The sequence below is a fragment of the Bos grunniens genome, chromosome 4, assembly GCF_055505025.1.
Source record: "Bos grunniens cultivar Pamir isolate PY7600 chromosome 4, Bosgru_T2T1.0, whole genome shotgun sequence".
Taxonomy (NCBI): domain Eukaryota; kingdom Metazoa; phylum Chordata; class Mammalia; order Artiodactyla; family Bovidae; genus Bos; species Bos grunniens.
In genome coordinates, this window is record NC_141168.1 from 59,325,609 (window position 1) to 59,340,644 (window position 15,036).

The window sequence follows — 15,036 nt, forward strand, 5'->3', positions numbered from 1 at the left end:
TGAAGGTAAGGCAGTTCTATGAAGATTTGAGTACTAATATGAGGTAGTTCGGAGAAGGCAATGGCACCCCACTCCAGTACTCTTGCCTGGAAAATCCCATGGATGGAGGAGCCTGGAAGGCTGCAGTCCATGGGGTCGCTAGGAGTCGGACACGACTGAAGCGACTAGCAGCAGCAGCAGCAGCAGCATGAGGTAGTATAAGCTTAAATATGAAAAACAAAAGGTACAGATAATAATGTAGAATTCAGAGAAGGAAGAGAGCAATGTGAAGAGAAACACTTGAGAATTCAGCTGAACGCTTTAAGAGCTTTCACATTCAATTAACTGACCAAGTGTTCCAGTTTGTCTTAAATTCTCTTATTTGAATTCCTATCAGACCACGTCTGCCTATAAAACCTTTTCTAAATCCTTTCTGCTAATGTGATACATGATTCTCTCAAACAGCTCTCTTTTGCAAGTCTCGTGGATCCTTACACCTCTAGTTCTCAACCTCTGGCTCCTACTATGGAGGCAATTTCAATGCTAGCTGACTTGGACAGCTGCTTTCCTTGCCAAGAAAGACAACCCATTAATTCAATTTTTAAAAAAACTTTATCTACATAGATCTGTCACTCATTCATTCAAGATTAGACATTCAGGGATCCTTTCTATAATAAATAGTAATAAATAATTTAGAAAAGGGAGAGGAACCAGAGATCAAATTGCCAACATCCTATGGATCATGGAAAAAGCAAGAGAGTTCCAGAAAAACATCTACTTCTACTTTATTGACTACACCAAAGCCTTTGATCGTGTGGATCACAACAAACTGTGGAAAATTCTGAAAGAGATGGGAATACCAAACCACCTTACCTGCCCTCTGAGAAATCTGTATGCAGGTCAGGAAGCAACAGTTAGAACCAGATATGGAACAACAGACTGGTTCCAAACTGGGAAAGAAGTACATCAAGGCTGTATATCATCACCCTGCTTATTTAACTTCTATGCAGAGTATATCATGCAAAATGCCGGGCTGGCTGAAGCACAAGTTGGAATCAAGACTGCTGGGAGAAATATCAATAACCTCAGATATGCAGATGACACCACCCTTATGGCAGAAAGTGAAGAGGAACTAAAAAGCCTCTTGATGAAAGTGAAAGAAAGAGGAGAGTAAAAAAGCTGGCTTAAAACTCAACATTCAAAAAACTAAGATCATGACATTTGGTCCCATCACTTCATAGCAAATATATGGGGAAACAATGGAAATAGTGACTATTTCCTGGGCTCCAAAATCACTGCGGGCAGTGACTGCAGCCATGAAATTAAAAGACACTTGCTCCTTGGGAGAAAAGCTATGAGCAACCTAGACAGCATATTAAAAAGCAAACATTACTTTTCTGACAGAGGTCCATCTAGTCAAAGCTATGGTTTTTCCAGTAGTCATGTATGGATGTGAGAGCTTTTCTCTCATAAAGAAAGCTGAGCACTGAAGAACTGATGCTTCTGAACTGTGGTGTTGGAGAAGACTCTTGAGAGTCCCTTGGACTACAAGGAGATCAAACCATTCAATTCTAAAGGAAGTCAGTCCTGAATATTCATTGGAAGGACTGATGTTGAAGCTGAAGTTCCAATACTTTGGCCACCTGATGTGAAGAAGTGACTCATTGGAAAAGACCCTGATGCTGGGAAAGATTGAAGGCGGGAAGAGAAGGGGATGAGAGAGGATGAGATGGTTGGATGGCATCACTGACTTGATGGATGTGAGTTCGAGCAAGCTTCGGGAATTGGTGGACAGGGAAGCCTGGTGTGCTGCAGTCCACAGGGTCGCAAAGAGTCGGACATAACTAAGCAACTGAACTGAATAAATAATAATAGCAGCCACTATTTGTTGACACATTTATGTGACTTTGGGATTTCACCAAAGACTGTAGTGTTTTATCATTTAACCTTCAGAAATTTTAAATAATTTGCTCAAGGTTATATGACAAAGTAGTGAAGAACAAGCTATGATCTGAATGTGTCTGATTACAGAGTCCATGCTCATTCTATTATATAAGGACAGTCATTCAATTATCAACAGACATTCGGTATTAAATCTGCTACACGCACAGCACTACACCTTTCTTCCTCTGTACAAGACACGGCACCCTATTAAGACATAGTAATCGGAATCACTAATGTACCAAGATAGGTACACGACCATGTTTTATTCATCTCTTTCCAACATCTAGCAAGGTATCTGGTAGACATTCAATAAATGTACACTGAATAAATTAATGAATGGTATGATCCTTAAGTTGCTACTCTCTAACCACTGTAGATAAACATGTATTTGTAGTTTTGGAACCATTCCATATATCTGAGGAGATCATTGCAGTAGTGGAAAAATAACCTGCAAGACCTTGAACCAGAGGTTCTCAGCTGAGAGCAACTGTGCCCTCTAGGGCACTTGGCTATCACAACCAGGGAGTGATGCTGCCAGAATCTTGTAGTTAGAGGCCAGGGATGAGACTAAACATCCTTCAGTGCATATGACAGCCTCCTTCAACAAAAGCATTCATCCTAAAATAGTGCTAAGGTAGAGAAATTGTGCACTAAATGCTAAGTTTTAAACCCAGAAATCATAGGATTTAAGGTAAAGAAACAGTATGATGTTAAAAGTGGACAATAAACAATCCAAATACAAAAGGTACTCAGAAGTCCTTCTAGTTAACATTTTCTAAGCCAACATATGAAATCTGAATTCTACTGTCTAAAGATAACATGAAAGTATAAATTGTGAGTGTGTGTGTAGTCACTTCAATGGTGTCCAACTCTGTGACCCCTTGGACTATAGCCATCCAGGCTCCTCTGTCCATGGGATTCACTAGGCAAGAATACTGGAGTGGATTGCTATGACCTCCTCCAGGGGATCTTCCCAACCCAGGGATCGAACCCATGTCTCTAAACTGCTGCTGCTGCTGCTAAGTTGCTTCTAGTAGGAGCTAAATAAACTGTCTACCACGTGGACAAGCTGAGAAGTAGGAACTAGATTGCATAGGGACATGCTGAAGGCTGACTACACAAAGTGGCTGTTCAGTAACATAAAAAACCAACGCCAAGTAAACAGAACAAATAAAACTTTCATCAACGGCTGGTAGGTCCCAGATTCCCACAGGTTTAAATACTTAAGTGTTGCCAACTGATAGTCAAAACTAGGTAGGCTGGGCAAACATGGGCTAAGGAACACAAGCTGCAGTCCAAATGCCCATGAACAGTGTCGGTTTCCCTAATAAGACACCACAAATTTAGAAGACAAGAGGTGATAATCAAAGAAAGACTGAAATGGACACTGAAAGGGAAAAAAGAGAACTGAGATAAGAACAAGGGTGTCATAAACCTAGAAAAGTCAGGTAAGGGCTAGGCACAGCCAGGAAGGTAAAGCGAGGTAATCAGGTTTTTTTTTCATTTGCTCTTCATAATAAAAAGGAAGGGAGTTACCTCAAATTAAAATCAGTGAATAAACTGCTCTGAACAATTCCTAATTTCGTTGGTTTATTACAGGTTTTTTTTAAATGAGTATTCAATGTAAAACTGCTTTATTTGGTTCCTAAAACCTAGAGTTTTCTGTTGTTTTGTCATAAAGCATCAGTGACCAAAATTCATAATTTTGTCCCATTGCAAACAGGCTATAAACTTCAGGATAGTTCAATTCTAAACTATCTGCTAAAACACTCCCTCCCAGGAGTTTCAGTTCACTTGTGAATTATCTAACTGAGAGATTTAGCATTAGTCCTTTTTAAGCTCCACCTGCTATTAAGTAGGCTGGGAGTACCAATGGTGTATCTGTTTCAAATAAATGTGAATCCTGCCAAATGCTGATATCCCATGAAGTTCATAAAAGCAGGGCAGGTGGGCCTTCAAACAATTCTTACAAGATTGATATAAATTAATTTCTCAAGAGTCATACTAATCTTATTTTGCTGTTACTGTTCAGTCACTCAGTTGTGTCCAATCCTTTGTGACCTCACGGACTGCAACACACCAGGCTTCCTCATCCTTCACTATCTCTAGGAGTTTGCTCAAACTCATGTCCATTGAGTCAATGATGCCATCCAACCATCTCATCCTCTATTGCCCCCTTTTCCTCCTGCCCTCAGTTTTTCCTAGCATCAGGGTCTTTTCCAGTGAGTCAGTTCTTTGCATCAGATGGCCAAAGTACTTGAGCTTCAGCATCAGTCCTTCCAATGAATGTTTAGGGTTCATTCCCTTTACAATTGACTGGTTTGATCTTGCTGTCCAAGGAATGCTCAAACAAATCTTATTTTGTTGTATTAAGCAGTGGAGAACCTAAAAGACTGTTTTTGTAATTTTAAATACTATTGCTTACTTTAGGAAAATATGACTTTTAAAACAGGCTTAAGAACAAAAAGATTTCAATGAAGACACCATATTCGCCTAACTCAATTTTTACCAAAAAATTGAGACTTCTTAAAGCATAAGCAGGCTTCTTTGGGGGAAAGTGTAACTCACTTCCTGTTGTAAAAGTAGTAAAACTCATACTCTCATATTAAGTCACTGTTTAAAGTAACATTTTAGCCACCAGCAATCTGCTTCACTATAGCCTTGGAGGAAATGAAAACGTGTTGATCAAAGAAGCCATTCACCCCAAACTGATTACCCATATTGAGGGAAAATTGCAAAATAATATTACATTAAAGTTGGTGGTCAGTATAGTCACATATATACTGAAATTACCAACACAATGAAAGCTGAATTTGTATCTAGAACAGGTGAAAAGAATACCAAGATTCCTGGCTTCCATTCCCAACTCTTTCAATAACCTCTCTGTAATAGTAGCCTAATTACTAAACCCATGGGTGCCTCCTGTTCCTCATCTAAAGAAACAGGAGAGGGAGGGAACACTGTTTACTAAACTCTTAAAAGTGTTTCACAACTGAATAGGTGAGCTTTCACAGTAATTATAAGGTCTCTGGCTAAAGGAAAGATCAGATCATCAGCATCACAGCCTGGTGGAAAATACCATTCAACCAATTTTGACCCATAAAATGGCAATCTCATATATTTCACTAATACTTATGAAACCTGAGAAGCTGGGATAATTTTATACCACAAAACAATAGGCTGTTTAATTACAAACAGAAGGCAAAACAAAATAATCCCCAAACAAGATAAACACTTTAATTTCACCAGGTTGTTTATCATTATTTAAATGGTATTTGTCAATAGTAGAAAGGATGAATAAATTGTGATATATTTATATAATAAAATACATTGCAATGGAAAAAAAAAAAACAATTAGGTTACAATAGTACGGATGACTCTAGACAATACTGAGCAAACAGCCAGATCATGAGAGTTTATACTGTATAATTTCATTTATATGTGGTTCAAAAACAGACAAAACTAATTTATGGTATTAGAAGACAGAAAAGTGATTACCTTTGGGGGAGGGGTTATAATTTGGGAGGTGGTAATAAAGTTTTAGGGGCTAAAAATGCCCTGTATTTTATTCTGGACAGTGGTTACATATGTACAGATTCATCAGGCTGCCCCTTTAAGACTTGTGAACTTTACTGAATGTAAGTTAAGACCATAATTTTTTACATGGTATGTTAAAAATTGGTATCTTTGAAAACATTTATTGCCCAATTTGTCTGCATTATAATAGGTAATCTTTTAATTACAATCTGAATTCAACATTGTCCAATATAGTTTCTCAACTGTAAGAAGAAAGAGATGAAAAGGTAGTATCATTTAAGAATTGAGAAACTCAACTGTATTTAAGGATTCTTAAAAATGTCAGATTCCCAGTTAAGAGCATTTCAGTGTCACTCTATTAGTAGCAACGATTCTTATAACGTGATACTATTGTTTTTTGGCCAGAAACTGCTGAGTTCTATATGCATTTAGAAGCACGAAGAGTATTCTATAATGCCAGGAAATGGTGGTTGTGGTAAAAGAAAACACATTAAACTGTCTAAAACAACAGTGAACATGCAAGAAAACTAACTTCCCCAGGTATTCCACGTAGGGTGAAGACAAAATTCCTAATCACGGCACATGAAGGCTCTGACGATCATTGCTCTGCCTCTCTGGCCTCGGGGTGCACAATGTCCACACACCCACCGCCCCTTAATCAGTCCATTCTAGACTCCCTTCATTTTGTCAATCTCTCACACTCACCTCTCTCCAGACACAACACTTCATCTTCCGTTCCCTATATATGAAGAGCTCTCCTCTCTGATAGATTAATCCTTATTCATCCTTCAGTTCAAACTTGTTCAGGAAAACTTCCCTGGAATGTTCTTTTGACTCACTTGTCATCATTGCAGTCTTACATTTGCTTATATGATGGCCTTCCCCATCACTGAAATTTTAAGTTCCATTGTGGCATAAACCTATGTTTGTTTTTGTTCACTCACTGCTGAGAGATAACCAAGGAAGGAGAATATTTGAGAGCAGAGAAAGGACACAGGGTTTAAATGCCTGAAAGTTGAGGGAAAAAATCATACCTGGATGCATAAAAAAATTAAACAATGAGTGATGTTGAAGATAAGTTTTAATGGCAGGTGCCTACTGCTGTAGAATAAACAGGAGCTATATGCCTAAGTGTATCCATTCCAAATGGCCAAACACTGCTCTTAGGACTTCTGTCTAGTATTTTTAAACATTCACTTTTGTCACAAAGGAGCTTCATTTCCAGATGATTAATTAGTCACTTCTCATCACATACAAAATACAGGCAGTAGGAATTCACAAATGAACATAATCTTATATGGCTTCTGACAGCATTTTGTTACTCACTGAACGAGCTAGATGTCATCTTCTCTATTTCAAAAACAATTTTATAGTCAGGTAAAATGTCATCTTTCCAGGCAAAAATTATTACAGACTTGCCTGTGATAAAACTTAAAAACATCTGGAGTAAATTATCAGCTAACATAGCACTGATGTTAAATGAGATTTTCATGTTGAATTTTGTGGCTTAACTCAGCATATCTTTTAACAAGTGTTTGACTTCCCTAGTGGTTGAGAAAATGGGCTTTGGAAGGGAGTTTCTCTGATTTGAATCTTGGCTATTTATTAGCAGCTGTGTGTGACCTTGATCAAATTACTTGACATCTTTATGCTGCAGCTTCCTTATCTGGAAAATGGAATAAAAATACTACATTCCTCACAGTATTAGTGAGAGGATCAAAAAAGTTAATATATGTGTAGTGCTGAGAACAATGCCAGCCTGTACTAAGAAGTGGGTGTTAACTATTAGTATCAGTATTATATTCAGCTTCTACAGAAATACTCCATGGAACACTGTAAATACTCCAGTATTTGGAATCAAATCTTATTTTACTCCTCCATTTGGCAGTTCACTGGGATGTCATATTTAGATATTAAATCATGACTAATAAGTCAAAAGTGAGATATTATATAGGAAGTAATTTCAGAAAAAAGTAACTGTGCTTCAGTGCTCTACATTCATAGCTATCTCAAAGCTGAAAAGAAATGAACAGAGTACTTTCCATCAGTACTCTCACCACAAACAAGAGCAATCTTAATGCTAATCAGAAGAACATGGGCTTCTAAGATATCAATGAATAGTGAGGGGTTAGAGAGGGATAGTGAGGGGAAAGGAGGGTATACTTTTGGCTAAACTCTCTTCATAAAGTTTCTGGCCATTGAAAGTGGGTTTTCTGATATGTCAGCAAAATGCTAGGCGTGGAGTTCTAGAACATGGGAGTTCCTTTTAACTAGTCAAGAAACTTACAAAAGAAATGGAGAAACTAATTTGAAAAATGACCAGTTGTTCTAATCTGGGGCTTGAATTGTCTCAAATGACTATTTTAATTTTTATTGAACTATAGTAATCCACTGCCAAATTATGTTATCTTGGGATAGCAACAAGCAGAGTTGGACTGAGGAGTGTATTGCCACTAAATTATGGAATGGGGGTTCAGACAAGAGAAGTAGGTCTACTATTTTATAAAGTATTTCTCCTCAAACTTCCAACTGTGATAAGAAAAACAGGAGATCCATGTTGTATAGCTGACTGGTCAGAATACTCACTTTCTAAAACTAGTATTATCATAATTATATTCTCTCTACCATTATTTTTGTGCTTTGGGAAAATAATTTTGATTGATATCATTTGTAAATTGTTATATAATAACCCTTTTACAAAATCTAACTAGAATATTTTTCTCCAAGGCAGTGGTTCTCAAATGGAGCGGGGGCGGTGGTAATTTTGCCCTCCAGGAGACATTTGATAAGGTCTGGAGATAATTTTGGTTGTCACAAATCAGTGTGTGTGGAGTCGGGGGGTGGGGGTTGGGGGTGAGGGGATTACCAGCATCTAGTGGGAGAGGCTGGGGATCTGCTAAAGATTGTACAATGCCCAGGACAGCCTCCCACAACAAAGAGTTACCCACTAATTCAATGTTAACAGTGCCAAGGTTGAGAGACCCTGCTCCAAGGTAAAAAGAAGATACAATATTTTAAAGTAACCTCCAATATTTTCATTGTATTTTAGATGAAAAGAACAGCACCTACACCAAATCACTTAAAAAAAAATCTAATGCCTCTGAAATCTTAAATCTTGTAATTGTTGATGCTTCCCATCAACATAAACAACGGTGAGACAAATCACAGCAATGTCACGACTGCACAAAATCAGTTCCCTATTTTATAACACGGAACATGAAATACAGTATAATTAAGACCATAAATATTTTCATTAAAACTTGATTTCGTTACACAAAGATTTTGCAGGAAAATGGTCTACTAGGTATTAAAATGCCTTAAAGTTAAAAAAAAAACAAACCTGGCCTTATTCTGATGTTAGTTTCAAGTTTAGAGAATTTCCTTTACTCTGCTGTTCTTAGGTGCTTCTGGTCATGATATTAGACTATCAAGAACTCTGTCTTGCAGTAATGTTAAACAGACTCAAATGACAGAAAATGGCCTAGGAAATTATTCTAATGTTATGCAAGATCATTTTAAAATAGTATCCACAATTCTTTTTAATAACAGAAAGCAAATAACTTTCGGACCTGGGGTCTAAACATCCATTTTTTGTGTTTGGTATAATACATTTATTCAGTGACCTATTGATATCAACTCAAAAACGTTCTGATTTAAGAATAAAAGCATACATACAAACCAGTACAAATACTGATATATACAGAGACGTGCTCATTTGCTTAGCTCTTATTTTTCTGAACATTCTAGAAAACTAGATTTCAGGGCACTATAATGCCTGATTAATAAGCTTTGAAGTAGAATTTAACAATATTTAGATTGTAGGGCCGGTAAGCCAGTAAAATTTACACCATTACAATCCACAGCACGTGCTTATTGATAACTGACCAAACCTAACGGTACCGTTTTCTCTTCCCTGCGCACCTTTTGCCTGAGCACCTTCTGGGGGCTCCGCACTGTTCTGGGCGTCGCGTTGGGCACCGGACCCCAATCCTACCGTTACCTCGGCCTCCCGGCGGACCCACCCGATACTCGCCGCAAACGACCGGGACGACGCTGGCGGCTCCCGCCAGCCCAGGGACCACCATGCTTCCCAGCACTCACCTGTCACTCTAATAGACTCCAGCATCGTCCCGCTGAGGCCGCGGGCGGTGGGCTCCGCGGGCGCTGGGGGCGAGGGCCAGATAGGAACCTGGCGAGCCGCCTCTAGCCTCCGGCCGTGCCTCGGACCCGGGGTCGCGGCAGGAGGTTGCTTTCGGCGACCAGGGGTAGGATCAGGTGGGAACGGACCGGCAAAGACGTGCGGACAGAGCACTGCGCACAGCGTTCCTTCCAGCCCGCAGGTAGCTGGAAGGTACTCAAGGCCGCCCAACGGTAGGCAGCAGCTCTGAGTACCCGCCGCCGTGACGTTGCCGCTCCCCCGTTGCTAGGAAACGCTTCTCGCTGTCCGCGTGCGCCAAGCTTTCAGAGCCTGCGCGCCACAGGAGGCGCTCGAGCTACGGTGGCCTGACTCGCAGAAGAGAGGAGGAACTACAACTCCCCGCGTGCACAGCGCTCGCCCACGCCTCGGGGGTCTTGTGGGCTGGGCCTTGGGAGAGGCTCGTGTCCCCGCCCGCTGGGATACACGCATTTTGACTCCTCGTCTTCGTAGACGTTTGTGAGCTGTTAACTCCGCGGTAAATTTACGAGACAGCTGGTGTGTCACTTAGTCCCAGCTGCGAGTTACAAAGCCGGTCTACTCCGGCTTTTAAGTTACCTTTCCAGGTGCAGAAAAGCTAAGACAACTTTAGATTGCAGCTGGTAATAATGAAGGTGCTGGAAGCTCGACCATATTTATCAGTTGAGTGCTCTGGCATAATATCCTTAATACTAAAATACAAATTTTAACTTATGATTGTGCAGTTGATAGGGGCTGAATGTTGCTTTTTGTCTATTATTGCCTAGGAAATGTAGGGACTATGTTGTTGTTTAGTTGCCCAGTCGTTTCCGACTCTTTGCAACCCCATGGACTGTAGCATCCAGGCCTCTGTCCCTCACTATCTCCCGAAGTTTGCCCAAGTTCATGCCCACTGCATGAGTGATGCTATCCAGCCATCTCATCCTGTGCTGGTCTCTTCTGTTCTCCATCTTTGCCAACATCAGCGACCTTTCCAATGAATTGGCTGTTTGCATCAGATGACCAAAATACTGGCACATCACTTTCAGCATCAGTCCTTCCACAGAGTATTCAGGGTTGATTTCCCTTAAGATCTATTGGTTTGATCTCCTTCCTGTCCGTGGGACTTTCAGTAGAGACTATACCATTTCACAAACATTTTCTGAGAGCGTAATATGTGCATGCATCACTATGAACAAAGCTAGTGGATGAGATGGAATTCCAGTTGAGCTATTTCAAATCCTAAAAGATGATCCCAATCTGATCACACAGACCACAGCCTTGTCTAACTCAATGAAACTAAGCCATGCTGTGTGGGGCCACCCAAGGCCTACAGGTCATGGTGGAGAGGTCTGACAGAATGTGGTCCACTGGAGAAGGGAATGGCAAACCACTTCAGTATTCTTGCCTTGAGAACCCCATGAATAGTATGAAAAGGCGAAAAGATAGGACACTGAAAGATGAACTCCTCAGGTCAGTAGGTGCCCAATCTGCTACTGGAGATCAGTGGAGAAATAACTCCAGAAAGAATGAAGGGATGGAGCCAAAGCAAAATCTACACCCAGTTGTGGATGGGACTGGTGATAGAAGCAAGGTCTGATGCTATAAAGAGCAATATTGCATAGGAACTTGTAATGTCAGGTCCATGAATCAAGGCAAATTGGAAGTGGTCAAACAGGTGATGGCAAGAGTGAATGTCGACATTTTAGGAATCACCGAACTAAAATGGACTGGAATGGGTGAATTTAACTCAGATGGCCATTATATCTACTACTGTGGGCAAGAATCTCTTAGAAGAAATGGAGTAACCATCATAGTCAACAAAAGAGTCCTAAATGCAGTACTTGAATGCAATCTCAAAAACGACAGAATGATCTCTGTTCGTTTCCAAGGCAAACCATTCACTATCACAGTAATCCAAGTATATGCCCTGACCAGTAAAACTAAAGAAGCTGAAGTTGAACAGTGCTATGAAAATCTACAAGACCTTCTAGAACTAACACCCAAAAAAGATGTCCTTTTCATTATAGGGGACTGGAATGCAAAAGTAGGAAGTCAAGAAACACCTGGAGTAACAGGCAAATTTGGCCTTGGAGTATGGAATGAAGCAGGAAAAAGGCTAATAGAGTTCTGCCAAGAGAACACACTGGTCATAGCAAACACCCTCTTCCAACAACACAAGAAAAGACTCCACACATGGACATCACCAGATGATCAACACCAAAATCAGATTGATTATATTCTTTGCAGCCAAAGATGGAGAAGCTCTATACAGTCAGCAAAAACAAGACCAGGAGCTGACTGTGGCTCAGACTCCTTATTGCCAAATTCAGACTTAAATTGAAGAAAGTGAGGAAAACCACTAGACCATTCAGGTATGACCTAAATCAAATTCCTTATGATTATATAGTGGAAGTGAGAAATAGATTTAAGAGACTAGATCTTATAGAGTGCCTGATGAACTATGGACGGAGGTTCGGGACATTGTACAGGAGACAGGAATCAAGACCATCCCCCAAAAAAGAAATGCAAAAAAGCAAAATGGCTGTCTTACATTTTGGCAGCCTTACAAATAGCTGTGAAAAGAAGAGAAGTGAAAAGCAAAGGAGAAAAGGAAAGATATAAGCATCTGAATGCAGAGTTCTGAAGAATAGAAAGGAGAGATAAGAAAGCCTTCCTCAGAGATCAATGCAAGGAAATAGAGGAAAACAATAGAATGGGAAAGACTAGCGATCTCTTCAAGAAAATTAGAGGTACCAAGGGAACATTTCATGCAAAGATGGGCTCAATAAAGGACAGAAATGGTATGGACCTAACAGAAGCAGAAGATATTAAGCAGAGGTGGCAAGAAAACACAGAAGAACTGTACAAAAAATAAGAACTGTACAAAAAAGATCTTCACAACCCAGATAATCACGATGGTGTGCTCCCTCACCTAGAGCCAGACATTCTGGAATGTGAAGTCAAGTGGGCCTTAGGAAGCATCACTATGAACAAAAGTAGTGGAGGTGATGGAATTCCAGTTGAGCTATTTCAAATCCTAAAAGATGATGTTGTGAGAGTGCTACACTCAATATGCCAGCAAATTTGGAAAACTCTGCAGTGGCCACAGGACTGGAAAAGGTCAGTTTTCATGCCAATCCCAAAGAAAGGCAGTGCCAAAGAATGCTCAAACTACCACACAATTGCACTCATTTCACATGCTAGTAAAGTAATGCTCAAAATTCTCCAAGCCAGGCTTCAGCAATACGCAAACCGTGAACTTCCAGATGTTCATGCTGGTTTTAGAAAAGGCAGAGGAACCAGAGATCAAATTGCCAACATCTACTGGATTATTGAAAAAGCAAGAGAGTTCCAGAAAAACATCTATTTCTGCTTTATTGACTATGCCAAAGCCTTTGACTGTGTGGATCACAATAAACTGTGGAAAATTCTGAAAGAAATGGGAATACCAGACCACTTGACCTGCCTCTTGAGAAACCTGTATGCAGGTCAGGAAGCAACAGTAAGAACTGGACATGGAACAACAGACTGGTTCCAAAGAGGAAAAGGAGTACATTAAGGCTGTATACTGTCACCCTGCTTATTTAACTTATATGCAGAGTACATCATGAGAAACGCTGGGCTGGAGGGAGCACAAGCTGGAATCAAGATTGCTGGGAGAAATATCAATAACCTCAGATATGCAGATAACACCACCCTTACAGCAGAAAGTGAAGAGGAACTCAAAAGCCTCTTGATGAAAGTGAAAGAGGAGAGTGAAAAAGTTGGCTTAAAACTCAACATTCAGAAAACTAAGATCATGGCATCTGGTCCCACCACTTCATGGCAAATAGATGGGAAAACAGTGGAAATAGTGACAGACTTTATTTTTGGGGACTCCAAAATCACTGCAGATGATGACTGCAGCCATGAAATTAAAAGATGCTTACTCCTAGGGAGAAAAGTCATGACCAGCCTCTACAATTTGCACATGTACATTAATATTAACAATCTTTTATTATTTTAACTTCATACACCTAACATTGTTGATTTCTGTCTAAAATATTTCCAAAATACTGAGCAAGCATAACTTTAAAGATTGCAATAAATACACTGGATGTGACTAAAAAAAAAAAAAAAATCAGAGATATTTCTTTGCCAACAAAGGTCCAACCCAGTCAAGGCTGTGGTTTTTCCAGTAGTCATGTATGGATGTGAGAGTTTGCCAAAGAATTGATGCTTTTGAACTGTAGTGTTGGAGAAGACTCTTGAGAGTCCCTTGTATTGCATGGAGATCCAACCAGTCTATCCTAAAGGAAATCAGTCCTGAATATTCATTGGAAGGACTGATGCTGAAGCTTAAACTCCAATACTTTGGCCACCTGATGTGAAGAACTGACTCATCTGAAAAGACCCTGTTGCTGGGAAAGATTGAAGGTAGGAGGAGAAGGGGATGACAGAGGATGAGATGGTTGGATGGCATCACCGACTCAATGGATATGAGTTTGAGTAAATCTGGTGATGGACAGGGATTCTTGGCATGATGAAGTCCATGGGGTCACAAAGAGTCTGACATGACTGAGCAACTGAACTGACTGACTGACTCAATATGTGCAAGGTTCTGAGACAGGCCTTGGCATAAACAAGGGAAATCAGGGTGGATTTTACAGTAGAGGAGGAACTCATGAGATAGAGTTGACACTGTCAATTTTCAGAGCCACGTCTTCTCTTTTAGCTTTCCTCAAGGTTGAGATAGGACACAAAAATAATTGTGGGGTATGTTTTCAAACTTAGGAACAAAAGGAAAGTTGAAGTTATATCAGAAACATCATCCTCTAAGAATGACGGAGAACATGAGAGTATTTGTACCTTTTTCACTAAGAAGGATGGGTGGAAATTTCAGAGTATCACAGGTAGTGTATAACCTCACATCCTAGTCTGTCAGAAAATCCTGTGGATACTGTCTTCAGAATATATCCAGAATCCAGCCACTTCTCACTATTGCTGCTGCCACCATTCTGGCTCAAGCCACCACCATCTTTTGTCTGGATTATAGCTGTAGCTGAACCCTGTATTTCTTTTTTTTTTTTTAATGGCCCAGGTAGTCCGAGGTTTTTTTGGTTTTGTTTTTTTCTTTTTTAAATAATTAAACTATGATAACACATTTACAGGAGACTTGAACACTATTTCCATTCTTGCCCTCTTTATTCTCAAAACTCAGTGGCCAGATTGATCCTATTAAAGAGTCAGATAATGTCAGTTTTCTGTGAAAAGTACTTCAATGTCTTCCGTTCTTGCCTACAAGGTCTTTATGACCTAGCCTCCTGTCATCTCTTTGGTCTCATCTCCCACTGCTGTCCTCTCCTTGGTCTCCTCCAGACACTCTGGCCTCTTAAATATTCCTCAACTATGCCAAGCACTGTTTCACCTCATGACCTTTG

At 40.1% G+C, this 15,036-nt stretch overlaps 2 protein-coding genes across 6 annotated transcripts in view; one reads left to right on the plus strand and one right to left on the minus strand.

Annotated features, from left to right (window-relative positions):
• Positions 1 to 15,036, plus strand: part of ANLN (anillin, actin binding protein) — a 175,184-nt gene that overhangs the window by 79,415 nt on the left and 80,733 nt on the right. The window lies entirely within an intron of this gene.
• The window catches only part of MATCAP2 (microtubule associated tyrosine carboxypeptidase 2), an 86,489-nt gene that overhangs the window by 51,375 nt on the left and 20,078 nt on the right, over positions 1 to 15,036 (minus strand). For 2 of the 5 annotated variants that reach the window (XM_086396562.1, XM_086396559.1), the window contains exon 1: positions 9,562 to 9,939. The exons of 1 other annotated variant lie outside the window; for it this stretch is intronic. Coding sequence is in view for 1 of the 4 variants with exons in the window: in XM_086396560.1 (XP_086252686.1) it covers positions 9,562 to 9,586 (25 nt within the window). In the remaining 3 variants the exon portion in view is untranslated. 2 more of the 5 variants (XM_086396560.1, XM_086396561.1) reach the window with 2 other exon arrangements.